We start from the raw sequence: 19,545 nt of genomic DNA, 5'->3' as shown, positions 1-19,545 counted from the left end.
GTATGAAGCAAGAGAAGAAGGAAAATGAACAGAATGGTGGGAAAGATTAAAAAGATGCACACACGGTTTGCTTCACCTACTCTTATTTATTCAACACTCACATTAAGTTTTTGTTGTTGTTTTTTTACAGTATGGTTACCCCCATCAAAAAATTCACACGAAAGAGAATACTGTATGTCCAGAGTTTTCATCCATGGGGGAGACAAACACTCCTCTGCCTCCAGCCTTTCCATCCTCTCTTAATAATAAGCGCAGGGGTAGTGATGTTTTTTATCCTATGCCACAACCCTGCAAAGGCCACTTCTATAATCAGGAGGGCCAAAGTAGACAAGGCAGTAGAGATATGCCTCTTTAAAAAATGACAAATAGCAGCCAACTACCTGAAAAGTTAATACTTGTGCTATTTTCCCACTGAATAAGCCATTCAAGTTGCTTTTATCACCCCTTTATGGGTGCAGCCTGTGCACATTTACATTTTCCCTAATGGCAAACAGCAACTGGAGTGAAGGGTGGACCCCCATTTAGATTTTGGACACAAACACCCGCAGCTCCTATTTGTCAAAATTTAAAGAAACTCAAGATCCAGTCCTGGTTCTCCACCACCGCATCTAGTTTGGCGTTGTTGGCAGTTTTTGGGAGACGGCAACATGTGCAAACAGGAAAGGTTTATCGGAAGGAAGGAAGCCAGCACATGCTGCTTATATAAGATCAGCAGATAGTGAAGATTGGAAGAAGAAGAAAGGTTGGCATCAACTCATGGAAGGAAAGACTAGAGGTTGAGAAAAGAAAGATGCTTCAGAGTTAGGGCTTCATTTTCAAAGGAACATAATGCCAGGAGCAACTCCACATGTCTAATCCGGCAGATGAGCTTTTTCATGTTCTACAGATTCTATCAAATGGCAACATAAGGCTATGGTGGCGATCCAAGGCAGCATGCTTTTTCTCCAAAAGCATTCCTAAGAGGCACACTATACAAGAAAGAATCAGAGGTGGCTTGTTTTGAAGGCTGTATCACCCTTCCCTCTGGGCTGGAATGTTAACGCTTTAAAGCAGGCATCCCCAAACTTCGGCCCTCCAGATGTTTTGGACTACAATTCCCATCTTCCCTGACCATTGGTCCTGCTAGCTAGGGATCATGGGAGTTGTAGGCCAAAACATCTGGAGGGCCGCAGTTTGGGGATGCCTGCTTTAAAGCTCGCCAGTGGGTGACCACTCCTCTCTAGAGCTAAGGGTCTTGTCTCAAAGCACCAGGCATTCATATGGAAAACTAATACCCTGTCGCTGGGAGGTTTGGCAACTCCATTCTAACAGATTTTCATTATGAATGGATTTCTGGTCTGCTTCTCAGCTTACTCTCCTAATCACTGCTATGCATATAAACCCAGGGCTTTTCTCAGCCAGAACTCACTGGAACTCAGTTCTGGCACCTCAATCGTTGAACTGCAAGGCAAAACCCATTTTGTGGGGAGATACGTCTCCATATGGTCTCTCCTTCGGAGAATCGAAGTCTCACTTTATTATTTCTTATTATGTTTATTTATTCTATTTATATCCCGCCCTTCCTCCTGGAGAAGCCCAAGGCAGCAACTTGGGTCTGAACCTTCCTACCATCTTCCTTTGGACCAGGAAGAACAGAATGATCCAGGAGATACATCTCTTAGCTGTTAGAGAAAGTTGATAACACTCAAATTGTTGGGGGGACGGGGGACGACCAATGTCACTATGAAGTGCCATTTGTTTTCAGTAGCCAAACTGCCTCAAGGATATGCATGCCAGTTTCACCATAAGGGAAGACATCTGTGTGAATAAGAAGCCATGAAAGAATTACAGACACCCCATGGTGGCTCCCCCCCCCCCAAAAAAAAAACTACGGTAATTGCACAACTAATCAGACACCAAGTGAAATAAGCATGAGAAGATTCAAACTCTTCCTCCCCTCATTCCCAATTTAGAGACAAGGAAAGACCATGACATCTTTGAGAATGCCTGCTCTGGACTTGTGCTTTAGTTGCTGTCACCCCCTCTGTTGTAGCAGCAAATACCCCAGAAGTTTAGTCCTATTTGTAGAACAGAATTAGTCTAATCAGGTATGTGATCTAGAAACAGCCCTTAGCAACCGAGCAATATAGAAAGAGTGCAGTTCCAGTTGTGTGAAAGTATATACTATTTGTTCTCGAGGCATATCAGTAGCTAAGCTGAGAGACTTGGGCACTCGTACTCCCCATTTCCCTCTGGAAGTTTGACCAATAGCCAGACCAGACATTCATTATCCCCCTTTCAAAATGTGGCCCTGTGGAGTGGTAGTAGTGCCACGTCTGTAATTAAGGCACTTTTTTGTCTTTGTGAAAAGTACATCTTGGCCTCAGAAAGCCTAGCCCAGACTGCTTTCCATAGTTAAGATAGGCTGGCCATTCTCTAGCCTGGCCTGGAATGTGTGTGTGCCTGCTCTCTTCTCACAATCACCTGCACAGCAGTTTGGCACCTGTTGTCTTCTCTAGTCCCGGCTATGCCTCATTTCCCAACTTCAAGCTTTCGTGTCCTAATCTGATCTTTCAACCACCAGCTCCTCAGATCCTGCATTTTCTTCTCCTTCCCCAGGCCTTCTCCTCTCCACCTCGCTCATCAGACTACATCCACATCCTCGGTTCTTTTTTACTCTACAAGGGAGCCGGGCAAGCTCGACCCCAGGGTGACAGAAGCCTTAAAAGATCCCTAATTAAGATTTCCCTTCTACATACAAAGCAAGTGAAATGGCGGCAAAGAAATGAGCATCGTTTCCTGGTCCTGGAGAGTTCTTCCTGGTGAACGTGCACATCTGGAAAGGTTGCAGTATCTTCAAGAGCAGAAAGGAGGAGAGTGAGGTGCATGAGTGAAGAGAAAGGAACAAGACTTCTTGAAACATCATACTCAGTCCCAGCATTCAGCTCAGACAGCTGCCCGCGGTTGATTAAGCCAGGCCTCTGCTCTCTTCAAGATGCCAGTGGCAGGAGGCAGCAAGGGTGAGAGATGTCCCCTGCTTCTTATTTATGCAAGTACGCATCGAGCCAGAGCTCCCCTGAATCCTTCAGAGAACTAGAACGAGGATAAAAAGGGTCAAGTCAGGAAACACGAAGAAACAAACCAGAAAAAGAGATTTGATATCGAGCCGGAATTCTCAGGGCACTATAGTCATTGAGTGAGCATGTTGAGATAGGAAATAGCCCATAATAGAGCAGCAGGGTGGGGTGGGGGTGGGATTAAAAGCACAAGGAAGGATGCAGCACCCTCTCATGGAGAGAGCCACAGGGCTGGTTCACACATGCAGGCTCATCACCTGATTGCTGCAGCAAATGCTGTATGAATGAGCCATTCCAGGTGAGACAGGACAGAACTTTCAAGTCATCTCAGAGCAGTTCTTTTCAGCAGGCTCAGTCCACACACTTTGTCTGAAAGTTTTGAGGAGCCAAGCAGTCAAGAGATGCAGTAGGCATGTGTGAACTAACCCACAGAGCTCAGAATCCACAAATGCTTGTTTCGACTTTGCCACCATGCTCTTGCAAAAGCTCAGGCAAACTACTTTCACTAGCTATGATGATGATGATGATGATGATGGCATTGACTATTGGCATTTTTTTATTAAAAGTAAACTCAAGGAGACTTACACTATGTACGGTACATAAAATACAATAAAGTACAATAAATTAACATTCATATCAACAGCCTTCCCAATTAGCTTTCCACCTACTCAGTGCTCATTCAATGAAGGCTGTCCTTTTTTTCTAGGATGTGCATATTCTACAGATCTCCTTGCATATTGTGCAGGAGTTATGCTCTAATCATGCACTGATGCCTGTGTTGTTGTTTTTAAAGCAAGTTTCTAAGCCTTATGGTCAGAGAGGAATATTTGAAGGGGGAGAACCAAAACATAGGCAGTGCCAACATTTTCAACCTCCCCCAACCTGTGTTCAAAGTGCTTTTTAACAACGGCATTAGATTTCAGTGGTTTCCAGTATCTATTTCTATTGGCTATTTCTGGCAGAGGCTGACGGGAGTCTTCTGCTGGGCCACACATTTCCCATCCCTGACTTAAGTGTGTGCATCTACTTTGCATAAACTTGGCTCAGAAATGTTCCGATTCCTTCACACCAAGTTTTGATGTGTTTTTAGGAGGAGGGCAAGCAGAATGTATGCAGCCCTGATTATGATTTCTAGAACAACTAAGAGAGTGCTGAAAACTCTGAATGTTAACAAATATTGTTTCCCCAGAGCATTCTTCCCAGCTGTCTGTTCACATTATTGGAAGCAATGGCGGAGACTGGAGGTCCCATATTATTTCCCCCCCTTCTCTTTTCTTTTTGTGCCCTTTCACAAGATGTCGGTCTGATGTGTCTCCCCACACACAGGGGAGCTTTCCTTCCTCATGGGACTACAAGGGGTGCTGGTGCTTTCACATTCACTGATACTTACTGTACAATGTCTGCAAAGGCTGTGAGCAGAGGCTTGGACTGGTACTCGATGCCGTGCTTTGCGCATATGGACTTCACCAAGGGGGTCACCTTGTGGAAGTTGTGTCGAGGCATGGTGGGGAAAAGGCTGTGGAGAGAGGGAGAGGGGGAGCTGCCAGATCGGATGGCTTCCTCAGAGCTCTAGAGAGCCTTCTTCTTCCTGAAAGCCCTAAACAGGGCCTGTATACCTGAAGGAGCATCTCCACCCCCACCATTCAGCCTGGACACTGAGATCCAGCACTGAGGGCCTTCTGGCGGTTCCCTCATTGCGAGAAGTGAGGTTACAGGGAACCAGACAGAGGGCATTCTCGGTAGCAGCACCCGCCCTGTGGAACGCCCTTCCATCAGATGTCAAGCAGCTATCTTAATTTTAAAAGACATCTGAAGGCAACCCTGTTTAGGGAAGCTTTTAATATTTAATGCTGTATTGTTTTAATATTCGATTGGGAGCCGCCCAGAGTGGCTGGGGAGACTCAGCCAGATGGGCGGGGTATAAATAATAAATTATTATTATATTATTATTGTTATTATTAGTGTGTGCAATACTTCTTTGTGAAACTTGCCCAATCACTCACAAGAAAGCTTAATGATTTCTTCTGTAAACAACTGTTGCAAAAGGCCTTGTCCTAATATTATAATCATAGCTTTGGGTCCTCTTGCATTGCCATGTCCTGGGTGCCTGCCTGGTCCAAGGCTGTTTTCACACAGGAATCCAACTTTGCAATATCCCTTGTCCAGCTCTGCTTCCTCATTATACCCAAAGACTACCCACATGATGCTTCTTCAGCAGTACGTGAAGCCCCTACAAGCTCAGTCGTCCACATGACTGAATCACATGTATACCATAAAGGACTCCAGGCTCTTGAATTGTTAGGTATCTTATGAGGCCTCCATCCTCTTCAGCCCCCTACATGTCACTTACTACTGCATGAAATAAGCCTCTCGGGGAACTAGATCCCATTCTTTTTCTAGGCTTCATATTAGCTGATGTCCTTAAGACACCTTCCATCTGGTGAAAAAAGCAATATATACTCACTGGTGCTCAATTTGGAAGTTGAGATGCCCACTGAACCAGTCATTGAACAGGGACTGGTCTACATTGCATGTTGCCTGGAGCTGGAGAGAGAGAGAAACTATATTTTAAAAGGCACCACATGAGGATATTCTTGTTTCAGTTCTAGCTAGGCATTCCAGGGAACTGTGACATACCCTCAACTCCCCATCCTACTCCTTAGAATAAGAACAACAATAATAAATAGATGGAACTAACAACTGGGAGCAGTTTACCTATCAGATCGCCGTGCCCCACATGGGCCTACTTGACCGCAGGGCTGTACAATATATGTCTGTGTGAATGCTGGCAAAAAACCTCAACACCTCATATACCTCCCCAGTTCCCATGTCAACCACAGAGGGTCAGCACAGAGAGTAACACCGTTATTGCATGACTTCTGGGGCCCAAATGTGAAGCATGTGAGCAGCCACCCCACCCACCCATGGCAAAATCCCATGTGTGCATTAATTCAAAATTATGAATGCAGTGAGAGCAGTAGGAAGGATGGGTTAGGGCAGGCATGTCAAACATGCGGCCCTCCAGATGTTTTGGACTACAATTCCCATCTTCCCCAACCACTGGTCCTGCTAGCTAGTGATCATGGGAGTTGTAGGCCAAAACATCTGGAGGGCCGCATGTTTGACATGCCTGGGTTAGGGTTTCACTGGACATGGGACTCATAACAAGCAGCAATAATTGATGGGAGTTCCATGTGTTGACACCAGAGGTATAAAAGTTCTGGGTCAGGAAGTTACTTGCAAGCATTCCTGTTATTCCTTTCTCTAATCTTCTTTTACTCCCACAGTCTGTCCTCTTTCACCCTCAACCCAGAACATCCTGTGAAGTTATTAGTATTCCGTCATAACCCTTCCAGTCACTCAATTATACTTCAGCTCCTAAGATGCTAGGCACCTCCTGTATAAGTCTCATATCTATGATCATAACTGATGGAATCGTGCACATTACCTGGGTTGAAAGCCAGTCCACATTCTTGTCGTAATCAATGTTCATTGGAATGTGGTTCATTTGTGTCACCCAGACAAACCAGTGACTCTCTATAAATCTGCACAAAGCACAGAAGTAAATTATTGTGTTTCCATCCAACCAAACCCACACAACCTATGGAAAAGCACCAATACTTGACTGAAACAGTTTCAAAAAACAAAACAAAAACCACACACACCCCATGGGACTGAAACTGCCTTGGTCGCGCTGGTCGATGATCTCCGGCGAGCTAGGGACAAAGGTGAGAGCTGTTTCCTTGTTCTGCTGGATCTCTCAGCGGCCTTTGACACCATCGACCATAACATCCTTCTGGACTGTCTAGAGGGGCTGGGAGCTGGGGGCACTGTCATACAGTGGTTCCGCTCCTTCCTCCTGGGCCGTGTTCAGAAAGTGGGGGGGGGATGAGTGTTCAGACCCCTGGGCACTCACTTGTGGGGTGCCTCAGGGTTCCATTCTTTCCCCCATGCTTTTTAATATCTATATGAAGCCGCTGGGAGAGATCATGAGGGGGTTTGGGCTGGGTGTTCATCAGTATGCAGATGACACCCAGCTCTACCTTTCTTTTAAATCAAAACCAGTGAAGGCAGTGAAGGTCCTGTGTGAGTGCCTGGAGGCGGTTGGAGGATGGATGGCTGTTAACAGATTGAAGTTGAATCCTGACAAGACAGAAGTACTGTTTTGGGGGTACAGGAGGCGGGCAGGTGTGGAGGACTCCCTGGTCTTGAATGGGGTAACTGTGCCCCTGAAGGACCAGGTGCGCAGCCTGGGAGTCATTTTGGACTCACAGCTGTCCATAGAGGCGCAGGTTAATTCTGTGTCCAGGGCAGCTGTCTACCAGCTCCATCTAGTATGCAGGCTGAGACCCTACCTGCCCACGGACTGTCTTGCCAGAGTGGTGTATGCTCTGGTTATCTCCCGCTTGGACTACTGCAATGCGCTCTACGTGGGGCTACTTTGAAGGTGACCCGGAAACTGCAATTAATCCAGAATGCGGCAGCTAGACTAGTGACTGGGAGTGGCTGCCGGGACCACATAACGCCGGTCCTGAGAGATCTACACTGGCTCCCAGTACGTTTCCGAGCACAATTCAAAGTGTTGGTACAGTACTGACCTTTAAAGCCCTAAACATCCTTGGTCCTGTATACCTGAAGGAGCGTCTCCACTCCCACCATTCAGCCCGGACACTGAGATCCAGCACCGAGGGCCTTCTGGCGGTTCGCTCATTGTGAGAAGTGAGGTTATAGGGAACCAGACAGAGGGCCTTCTCGGTAGTGGCACCCGCCCTGTGGAACGCCCTCCCAGCAGATGTCAAGGCAATAAGTAACTATTTTACTTTCAGAAGACAACTGTTTAGGGAGGTTTTTAATGTTTGATGCTATACTGTTTTTGATGTTTGGTTGGGGGCCGCCCAGAGTGGCTGGGGAGACCCGGCCAGGTGGGCAGGGTATAAATAATAAATTGTTGTTGTTGTTGTTGTTGTTGTTGTTATTGAAGGGGAGTAGAATGCCACAATCCAAACAATATCAAAACCACACCAAGCAAAGGAAAACTAATCAGGTGGGGAAAGGTGTAGGAAGGGTGAAGATTAAAATTGTTGCTGTTGTTTTAGAATGTATGTTCAACATTAGTCAATACAAATCAGTAAATCTTAAACATCATTTATGTCTGCGGTGTCGCAGTGGGGTCCATGCTTCTGCTGCAAGCTTGTGAGTGGAATCTAACTGACTGTGAGAGCAGGCTCAGGGAGGGGTGGCTACTTCAAGTTAGTATTGCAGGAACAAAATACCTGCTGTTCTGGTGGGCAGAGGGATGTGGCCAGGTAAGAGCCCAGACTGCTGTGACCCTGGGGAAGGTGCAATGCACCTGTGCGCACAGAAACACAGTGTGTGTGTGTGCGTGTGTGTGTGCGTGTGCATACACACATACCATGGGGCCCCTCTCAATACATGGCTCATTATCCTGGAAAAGTTCTGTTTCTTGACCATGCCAGAATGTGGTACTGCAGTGCAAACAAAGATCTTTGACTTGGGAGAGACTATGTGGTAACCCCAAAAAACTGGTTATGGTTAGGGTATGGATCCAAATAAAACTCACCTGAGCAGAAAGAAGAGACCAAGGAGACCCTTCAGTTCCAGTAGGTATGAGTAAGTCAAAAAGAAACGGATGTAGAAAGTCACCATCCAGGCCAGATCCTGTCGCAAAGGAAAGGATGAATGCTCTGCAGAAGGCCATGGCATAGTGCTGCACACCTCCCCCACCAATTTGCTCATGCACAGTCTCAGAGGCCACCTATGCAGTCTCCTATCACTAAACCTGTGCTCGCCTTCAGTCTGATATACTGAAAAGGTAACAGCCCAGATAGCTCCCAAAGCTATTTTAAGTGTCCACACACATGCTTAAACCTGTCTCGGTCAGGAAGTTTCTTACACGCATTCCTGTTATTCCTCATCTAATCTTTTTTCACTCCCCACATCCTGCCATCTTTCTGCCCCTCCAGGCCCAATTCAGAGTGATGATTTTTACCTTTAAAGCCCTAAATGGCCCAGGACCCAAATACCCCATGCATTGCCTCTCCCCATACAAACTGGCCTGGGCCCTGCAATCATTATCTATTCTAAGCCCTTCTTTATGTGCCTCCTCCATGAGAGATCCGGAGCGTGGCAACATGAGAGTGGGCCTTTTCTGCAGTGGCTCCCCACTTGTGGAATGCTCTCCCTGGGGAGGTTTGCCTGGCACCTTCATTACATATCTTTAGGCAACAGGTGAAAATGTTCCTTTTCAACTAGGCCTTTTGCTAATTAAACACTCTATGGCCTCTTAAATATGTTGGGGTTTTGTTTTGTGCTATTATTTTATGAATTTTGTGTTTTTTATGTTGTAAACCGCCCAGTGATCTTCAGATGAAGTGAGGTAAATAAATTTAATAAATGATAATAGCAATAGTAATAAAGTGTAAGTTTAGGAAAGTGCAAGCTTAGCCAGGATTAAAGCAGACTATACTGTTTGGCTCCCAGAGGATCCTAACTAATTTCCCTTACTTTAGATTTATTTTTTTATTTTTTTATTTAGGCATTTCTCTACTACCCAACGAACCGTGTCCTTTGGACAACTCAACACTTCTTCTCTAATCCCCTGATACCATTGCCCACACTGTAAAATTGTGCAATCCACACCTCTGATTTGCTCACCCTTGTGATAACTATCCCTCCTGCTATAATAGGACCTGCTCTCAAGGGAGACCATCTCTGTGATCAGGTAATATCCATTTACGTATATAAATCTATCACCTGGAGCTGAAAAGGGGCACTGCATCTCAGGAACTGAACCATAACTCTTGAAGAGGTCGTTCTGTTGCGAAATTGCAGTCCTTCAGCTGTAATGTAGCAATTAAGCCTTGACCGCAGTCAAACTTTAACTGGAAATACCTAGCGGCAAACTAATTTAGAAAGAGGAAAAACCTAAACTGAGAAGAGCCCTGTGTAGAGGAAATGTTAGCATAAACACTGAAGAGTAGCTTTTAAGTCTTCAGTTCCAGTTCATATTTTTTAAAAAGAATGAAAGTGCAGCGTTGCAGCCTCAGCGACAAAGAGCCGAGGAAAACAGAAAGCAGGTAAGCTAAGCAACTTGTGTGAGTTTAGTGACATGGCCATGTGCTAAAGATCTCCCCTCCCTATAGTTTCACCTTTTTTTCCAGCCCGAAAGACAATACATTGTTGGGAAACCAAGAATGGGTGTAAGGAGGTATGTAGAGTACTACAGAGTGTTCCATTGACAAATGTGTGGTGCAACGAGCTCCTAGCTCTCGTGGAACAAGCCTGTTCCCTTGATGCCAGGGCAGCTGATCTGGGGAAGCTGGGCTCAGGCATACTCACCGCCCATTGTTTGCGCTGGACAACAAAGTAGAAGATGTACCACTGCAGGTAGAGAGGCACCAGAGCTGGTGGTCCAACTAGGGAAGAATTCAGAGAAACAGTCTTGGTTGGCTCAAAAGAAATGAGTGGCCCAAGACAGCAAGGCCTTCAGCTTTGTCGTGTAAGCATGTAATTTTCTCTCACTTTTCCCTCTCCCTGCTCTACCTGACCAGAGTGGTCTTTTTTTTGGTCAGGGCACAGATTCATTGGTTTAGCCCAAACAGCAATGGTGCCGACTCCTGCTAATCTTTGCATTTGGTGGATCGCTACGAACCTCAGGTGCAGGGTCAGACCAAGAACCCTTGTGGGCCATTCAGAGGTACAGAGGCAGAGCATGCTGGAGCCTAATAGTTATATCCAGATATTTGCTCTCAGCTGTATGGAGTGCGCATGTGCGGCATCCCGTACAGACTGCGCATGTGCAGCATCCCGTAAGGAGTGCACACATGCGGCCCCCTGTAAAGACGCCCGAATGGATGGCGCGCGAGAGCAGCAGCCTGTATGGATGCCATGCAAGCGGCGCCCCTACTGACTGCGCGCGCCCTCGGCCGCTCTACAGCTGGGGGGAGACAGGGGCCATCTTGTCACACACACACACGCGCACACACACACAGAGTGGCACTTGGGTGGCCCGCCCCCTCCGCCCCCCACTTCGTACGCCCCTGACCAAGGGCCCACCTAGTCCAGCATCTTGTTCTCCACCCAAATCGCCACCCAAATGCCTGCGGGAAACCTGCAAACAGGATATTAGTGCAACAGCGTGCTCCCCACTTGCGCTCCCCAGAAACTGGCAGACATTCTGCCTCTGGTACTGGACGTAGCACACAGCCTTGCCGTCCATAAATTTGCCTAAAACCATTTTTGAAGCCATCCAAAAAGCCATTGCAGAAAAGAAATTATACTCACGGATGAAGAAGTATTTATGCTGGTGATTATAAGGCATGTACTTCTTTTTCTTTACACCAAGCTATAGGAGGGAGAAAATGGTCACAAAAAGTGCTATAGATGGATGAATCAGTTTATTTCCACTTTCATTTTTGCATGATTTCGCCCCTGAGTCTGTACTGTTTCTGCATTACTCTAGTCTTCTCAAAAACACAAAAAATACATGCAAACACTTATTTGAATATGCATTTCTAAATATATTTTCTCTCAAAACACATGTTAACTTATGTTGATTATTTTTTTTTAGCTATGCTCAAACATTTGGGGAAGGGCATAAGCTGGTGGAGAACAAAGTTCTGTTTCACATATTAATCCAGGAGGTGCAGAGGGGCAACAGAATTCACAAATCTCTAATTTGTCAAGCATCCTTATTCCAAGGCAACCACATGATCAGCATATACCAGAACCCCTCTTCCCAATACAGTCATATTTTGGAAGACAAACAGAATCCATTCTGGAAGTCCGTTTGACTTCCAAAACATTCGGAAACCAAAGCTCCTGCAGCCAATCGGAAGCCACGGAAGCCCCGTCAAATGTTTGGCTTCCAAAAATAGTTCGCAAACTGGAACCAAAATGTTTGAGAACTAAGCTGTTTGAAAACCAAGGTACGACTATATGATAATTTTGTGTGTGCACTGAGCTTTTTATATGGTAAAGTACTGAAACATTCAATCTCTCACCTATAGTTTGAAGTGATACAAGGGAAGGGACCTTGCTCAGTAGGAAAGTGAACAAAATGGTCAATTACTGGCATTTCCCAGCCAGGGTTGGGAAAGCCTCCTGTCTGAAATCCTGGAGAATTGCTGCCCATCGGAGTAGGCAATAGGGAGTTAGATCTGGTCTGGCTCAGTATACGATGCTTTCCTTTGCAAGTTCAATATAGATTACATGAGTCAGCGGATGACAGGCTTCCAACATGGTACTGTGCCACTTTTCCCAACCCCGGAGGCTCTGCCCAGAGTCAGACTGGCTAATTGCTTGCTCTTCATTGGCTTGATACCTCCATAGCTGCCAAGTTATCCCTTTTTTTAAGGGATTTTCCCTTATGCTGAATAGGCTTCCTCGCGAGAAAAGGGAAAACTTGGCAGCTATGGATACCTCAAGTCTTTCTAACTAACCTCCACAGTCTGGCTACCTTATCAATGGCTGAGCACTTGCTGTGCCTGCCCAGCAGCTCCACCTGCTGCTCACTCCAAACATTTCTACATTCAACCTTGTTTGCAATTTATGTCCACCTCCAAACAAAAGCACAAGAGCATCAGGCTCTGTTCTCTTTGCAACACCCCCCATTGCATTTTCAAACCTGGCCCTCGGATCCCTCCTCACCACTCACTCCTTCTTCCCCAGTTTCGTCACCCAGCCTGTGCAAGCTCCCACTCCTTCGCTGCTGCTGCTTGTCATTACTAGGAATATTCATGATTCACCTCAGAAGGCACTTGTAGGGAATAACTAAATAAGGAGAAGAATGCATTGTACACTGAAGTAGCTACGAAAATGGATAAGGTCAAGATGGAGTGAATCAGGATAGACCGAAAGTAATTTAGCCAACAGGAATTAATTCCAGCCTGATGAAACAAACACTTGGGTCTCGACCACCCAGAACCAGGGCCAGTGCTATCATTAGGCCAACTAGGCAACCGCCTAGGGCAAAGACCTGAGATGGGTGCAGTACTGACCTTTTAATGCAGATTAGTTTTTGTTATATCTTCTAAATTTCTGATAATACTTTATTTTTGTTTTCTATTTTGGACATAGTTTCTCAAAGCTCAAACTTACAGAAACTTACACAGGCTCAACAACGTTGCAAAAGAAACTAGTTGGCTTGGCAACTACGGTATATGACTTAAACATGGTCAAGCTGCAGCACTTGACCTGAAGGAATGGGTGGCAACATTTGCAAAGGAAAAGGCATGCAAAGGGAAATTCTGATGTGCCAGAAATTGAAACTTCGAAGATACTTGCATTTCTAACATCACAATTCACAAGACTATTCCAAATGATTGGTGTGCTAAAACATTTTCTTTTGTATTTGAGAAAGATAATCAAGGATTGCTGTATTACTTATTATTGCAATTTAATAAGTTTCAAGTTTTGCACTTTAAATTTTTTCTACAATACATCTGTTTTTTGAAAATTTAAGTTAGCAATTGTGTGTGTGTGTGCAAGCAGTTACCTATGGTGCAAAATAGCCTGGCACCGGCACTGTCCAGAACTATATATGCTGTGGGTCTGAGAAACAGGTGGCGTCCCAAAAGGGCAAATATAGTGCATACATATCATTGAGAGGCCAGACCAGAAGGAAAAGGAGGAGAGAGAGCTTGTATATTACAAAGGCCAGATTTACATATTGTTATGGTAAGAACCTAGACAGCATCTTAAAAAGCAGAGACTTCACCTTGCCTACCGGTACAAAGGTCCATATAGGTTAAGCTATGGTTTTCCCAGTAGTGATGTATGGAAGTGAGAGCTGGACCATAAAGAAGGCTGATCGCCAAAGAATTGATGCTTTTGAATTATGGTGCTGGAGGAGACTCTTGAGAGTCCCATGGACTGCAAGAAGATCAAACCTATCCATTCTTCAGGAAATCAGCCCTGAGTGCTCCCTGGAAGGACAGATCGTGAAGCTGAGGCTCCAATACTTTGGCCACCTCATGAGAAGAGAAGAATCCTTGGAAAAGACCTTGATGTTGGGAAAGATTGAGGGCACTAGGAGAAGGGGACGACAGAGGACGAGATGGTTGGACAGTGTTCTCTAAGCTACGAACATGAGTTTGACCAAACTGCGGGAGGCAGTGCAAGACAGGAGTGCCTGGCGTGCTATGGTCCATGGGGTCACGAAGAGTCGGACACGACTAAACAACAACAATGGTAAGAATGATGGCTGACTGTTACTTTGTCAGGCAAATTTCTAGAAAACAGTGCTGTCTCGATTGCTGATTTTTAAAAAATGGGATATCATGATTAGGAGCGCCTGGTAGCTGAGGATCTCTCTTGTTTTTAAACTGAGATGCCCACCAGAGTTTGGAACGGGTATGTGTGTGCATGGAAATGAAAGACAGGCAGACAGGCAGCAGTGGCAGGTGTATAAAACAAGCCCGTAGGAGGCCCCCAACCCACTCACAGGTCCTTGTATGATCAGTGGAAACATTTGGTGCTGGCAAGTATTAACCACTCTCAATTCCAACCTGATAATTGCCACCTGCCCAGGTTTTAACTTGTCTCAATTAATTTTAAGATGTATTTTAATTAATGGATGACTGTTTTTATGCATATTGTGATGTTTTTATGATGTTAGCCCCTCTGAGCTTGGCCTCGGCCAGGGAGGGTATGATACAAATAAAAATAATTTATTATTATTATTATTATTATTATTAAGAGAGGAAAACTGGGATTGTAAAGTGGAGTAGGGGGGAACAAGTTTCCCTCTGGGGGATCTTCTGCCTTGTGTGAGCTCCTGTTTGCCTCCACTTATCCTTTGCTCATATAAAGCAAATATTACAAAAACATCCAGCACTGTGCAAGAGGATTTCCGCTCACACATCAGGACTTCCTCTTCTCCCCCTGCACTCCCCCCAAAAAAAAATCTGCTGTGGAGGGTCTCCCAACCTTCTGGAGCAGGTTTTGAGACCGCACGGGTGGCAGGAGAAGAAGGGGAAGTTCCACTGAGCACACAGGAGTCTGTTCCACGAACAGAACTGCAAGGTTGGATACAGGCCTTAATCTCCAGGGCTCCCTCATCAAAGTCAATTAACACAGCAGTGCAGGCCGTAGACCTTTCTGCTGTTCTGTGAAGAGGGGAATGCATAATAACATTCATTGGTTGTTGTTTTATAACTTGTTGGAGTAAGACACATACTGGAAATAAGGTGATTGCTAGCAACCGGCATACTTTGCTATGAAGTTTCTTTCTCTGGCAAGCAAGCAAGTTTAATGGATGAAAGGAATGTCTCAGACAAAGGGAGCCTTTTGAAATACTACCATGCACCAAAGTAATCAAAGCAACATGGGCTTGAATGGAGCTACTGTGGATAGAGATTTAGGTGAATTCTTTCATGAATAATCTAACCACTAACAAAGCAGGAATTTTTTTAATAGGATTTATTATTATTATTATTATTATTATTGGTCAAGGGGAGGTAAAAGAAAATGACAAATAAGCCACTTAAGATAAAAAAATTATGAGACTATGTCAACAATCCTATTTATATTTACTCCCCCTGGAGAAATAGTAAAAATCCTGAGATAGAAATGTCATATTGAGATTCACGGCTGACAGCCTGCCAAGCAGCAAATATGCATAGCTGCCAAGTTTTCCCTTTTCTCGCGAGGAAGCCTATTCAGCATAAAGGAATTTCCCTTAAAAAAAGGGAGAACTTGGCAGCTATGAATATGTTTTAATGTTGGAGAGGAAAAGGGAACTGCTATCACATGCTAGTGTCAGGGGAGACTGTAAAGGTAAAGGTACCCCTGACCATTTGGTTCAGTCGCGGACGACTCTGGGGCTGCACGCTCATCTCGCATTATTGGCTGAGGGAGCCAGCATACAGCTTCCGGGTCATGTGGCCAGCATGACAAAGCTGCTTCTGGCGAACCAGATCAGCGCACGGAAATGTTGTTTACCTTCCCACCAGAGCGGTTCCTATTTATCTACTTACACTTGATGTGCTTTCAAACTGCTAGGTTGGCAGGAGCAGGGACAGAACAACGGGAGCTCACCCCATCGTGGGGATTCAAACCACCGACCTTCTGATTGGCAAGCCCTAGGCTTTGTGGTTTAGACCACAGCGCCACCCGCATCCCTTTCATGGGAGACTGTAGGGGTCCTCAATGCAGGAGGTAGACATTGAAAAGGGCATAAGAAGTTTGTCACTGAGAGATGAATGGGTGGACATTCCATTGCCACTTATTGGTGTATTGAACCATCAGTCTGCCAGGCTATAGTTTTGATTGGGAGAGGAGTTGGTTGCAGTGAATAAAAAGCCACACTTATATATCAGAGAATTCTAAAAAGAGAAAGTTTGGGGTCAAGGGGATTCGTCAAGAAGAAGAAGCAGAAGCAGAGCTGCACTGGAAAATCTGAAAGAGGTCAAAGGGGACAGCAGAGGGACAACTTAGCCTAGACTGTCCAAATGACGGCAAAAGAATTCATGTAGTAGAAACTCATGAAGAAAGACCTGGAGGAAGAGGAAGACTTCTGAAGTGACGCTTCAAGAAAGTCGGCGTATGTTTGATATAAGGTGAGCTCAAGAAAATGTGATGTCTTCAGAGACTGCCAGCTTGTAAACCTCTTCTGTTCTGAACCTTTGTCAGTCTGGTGCTGACCAGAAGAAAGGCTTCGGTTCAATAACATCCAAACAAAACAGTGAGTTCCAACTGTGGACAAGTTAACAGAAGACAGGGATAGGAAATCTGTAGCCCTCCAAATGTTGTTGGACTCCAACTCCCATTATCCCAGATTATTGGCCAAGTTCGCTGGGGCTTATGGAAGTTGCAGAGGAGGTGGCAGGCAATTTAAATGAAATTAGCCCTGTTAATTAGGGAAGCAACCTAGTTCAAGATGATTGCCAACTCCTTAGGTTATAGCATCAATTAAGTGTACTGAACAAAGCCTATTTGAATACAGTCCAACCATTAATACTTGTCCTAAGTTTTTTTTAAAAAAAAATGAATAAGTTTTAGTACATTGGTTCAATTTAAATAACCTCCTGGTCTTTATGTCTCAAGCCTAAAACCTATCCCAGCTACTAGGAAAAGAAAGGAAAATACAGTATGTATATTTTTACCAGGAATGGTTGATGACAGTAGAAGATAAGGAACAAAATGAACAAGCTGGGTTATAACATGTGATACTACATTTTTATAAATAGTTAAAGCCTCCCCAGGGAGTTAAATAGCGGTTTGATTTGATTCAAAAGGCTCCTCACAGCACAGGTTGTATTGTTGTATTATTGTATTGCAGATTTCGTACAAAAAAGAAGAAGGATTCTTTAAACAAGATATCGATGATTCGTTATCAGATTTCTCAGGACTTTTGTTTACTTGAAACCAGCTGCGGAGGATTTCAGTTTTGACTTGAACAGAACTGGTGGGAGGCAGCATGTGCTTAAACCTTCCTCCTCACGTTATTTCCCCAGTCTAACCCAATCGTGCAACCCAAAGTTGTGGTTAAACTCTGGAGGCGGGGAGAGAGAAATAAAGGATGGTACAGGTACCCAAAATCAGAGCTGCAATACTTGCATCCTAGAAACTGTAGAGAAGAGCTTTCCAAACTGTTCATGTTGGTGAACAGTAATTCAGTTCTCCTACCAAACTGGAGGTTAAACTAACCCTTTTCCAGCCCCAGGAGAAGCGCAGGGAGTAGTTGTGCGACGCACCTAAACACTGCAGCCGACACACGGACATGTCATGACACAGTTTGGAAACCTCTGCAGTAGAGCTATGCAACGGACAATGTTTCATGTACTCTTCAAAATGTATCAGCTAGATACAGATTGCTACTGCTTCCATTAGATTTGTAAAAGTATTTATATTAACATTTTATTTCACTAAGGGCTTCCTACCAGTAAAATAACAGAGAATTGTGTTTGGCGTGAGTTCAGTTTTAAGTGGCAGATGATTTTCATAATTTTGCCCAGCATAGGTTATTATGAAAAATCTTACCTGCTCTACTTTTGTTTTTAAAATATTCCAAAAAGCCACCATTCAAATGAAATTGAGTAGCAACTTCTGAATCGTAACAAGGGGGTCAAATAAAAGTCAGTAAACCTTTCAAATTGCAATAGCACTTAACTAGGATTAACATATTTGCTTAAGGTCTTAGCAGAATCTCTTCTGCCTCAAGTCCAGAACTTGTTTCCCAATGCAGAAACAAATAAATTCTTCTGAGTCAATATACTTAGAAACAGGCCATAAATCTGGTAAAGATTGCAAAACTGTGAGCATGCATATAACTTCTTTTAAAATGTAAAGGAATGTCACTTTGGCTGTGGAATGTCTATAAACTTCTTCTAATCTCTCTCTAAGATTTGGACCTCATTCTGCCTTGATTCAATTAAATTTAAGCAAGGAATCTGCCTTATCCAGGCCTTCCCCACAGTACAAAAAAAAAAAAGCATGGCGATGCCAATCTAATTTCAATGTATATAGTACCACTTCCTTCCCATTCCCCTGCCATTTCCAAAATATTGCAAGACTCACCTCTACAGAGAGTTTCTTTCCCAGCGCAAAAAGCAAAGGATGCATATTGAGATCAGGGTCCTTGCGGAAACAGTTAGGTTTAGCATGGTGCTGGAAATGCCAGTGATTCCACCAGCTAGCTGGTGCCCCCTGAAAAAAGAAATAAATAAGAGGTCTAAACTAGACTCTTTATACTTTGCCCCACATAAAGGGCACGGCAAAGTCTCAGCCGAAGGGGTTCCGTCATTTAATACCACTGGAGTGATGCTAAGGAACAATCCCAGCTCCATTACTCACCTTCAGGTGTCCAATCACAAATTTGTGAACCCAGTGGTTCCACTTAGATTTGCCAAAGACCGAAAGGTGTCCCAAATCATGCTGCAGCCAGCCAGCTTGCGCCTGGAAAACATCAGTACCAAAATGCCACAATGTAAAATACATGCAGCATTTTATAGCATAAGTAGCAACAGAAAGGGGAAAGGACCTATCTCCACCCAAGGGAGCTTTACTGACTGAAGTTTGTCAATGAAGGGAAAAGAGAAGGCTGGGAGAGCTCAGGACAATATGGAGAAAAAGTGCCATTAATATGCATATGAACCAGTGACGATCATCAGAGGCCTCTTTCACGAGACTTCTGGAGTTTGGCAACACGAGAACGGGCCTTCTCTGTGTTGGCTCCCAGTTTGTGGAATGCTCTCCCCAGGAGGCTCACCTGGCGCCTTCATTACATATATTTAAAACCATCTCTCTATAACCAGGCATTTGGTTGATTAACATTCTATGACCCTTTAAATGTGTTTGTGGGAGGGGGGGATAATTGGTTTCTTTTTGCTGTATTATTTTTTTTGTCTTCTCATTTTTTGTTCTTATGTTGTGAACTACCCTCTGATCTTCAGCTGAAGGGCAGTAAACTTTTTTTAAAACAACAACAACATGCATAGACTTTGTTGTGACTGGAGATAAAGACAGA

The 19,545-nt window shown here is 44.5% G+C and overlaps 1 protein-coding gene across 2 annotated transcripts in view; it reads right to left on the bottom strand.

The window, feature by feature from the left end:
• The window catches only part of LOC118089033 (acyl-CoA (8-3)-desaturase), a 41,515-nt gene continuing 21,970 nt past the window's right edge, over positions 1 to 19,545 (bottom strand). For both annotated transcript variants that reach the window (XM_035123387.2, XM_060276923.1), the window contains 9 exons: positions 18,873 to 18,974; positions 18,597 to 18,725; positions 11,361 to 11,421; positions 10,416 to 10,492; positions 8,638 to 8,735; positions 6,505 to 6,601; positions 5,521 to 5,600; positions 4,447 to 4,572; positions 1 to 3,072 (listed from right to left, as the gene is read on the bottom strand). In XM_035123387.2, the coding sequence (XP_034979278.1) occupies positions 3,021 to 3,072; positions 4,447 to 4,572; positions 5,521 to 5,600; positions 6,505 to 6,601; positions 8,638 to 8,735; positions 10,416 to 10,492; positions 11,361 to 11,421; positions 18,597 to 18,725; positions 18,873 to 18,974 (822 nt within the window). In that variant the 3' untranslated portion in view covers positions 1 to 3,020. The remainder of the gene's footprint in view (positions 3,073 to 4,446; positions 4,573 to 5,520; positions 5,601 to 6,504; positions 6,602 to 8,637; positions 8,736 to 10,415; positions 10,493 to 11,360; positions 11,422 to 18,596; positions 18,726 to 18,872; positions 18,975 to 19,545) is intronic.

Source organism: Zootoca vivipara, chromosome 1 (assembly GCF_963506605.1).
Source record: "Zootoca vivipara chromosome 1, rZooViv1.1, whole genome shotgun sequence".
Classification (NCBI taxonomy): Eukaryota; Metazoa; Chordata; class Lepidosauria; order Squamata; family Lacertidae; genus Zootoca; species Zootoca vivipara.
Note: the sequence above shows the minus strand (reverse complement) of the source record. Positions and strands in the feature narration are given on the sequence as shown.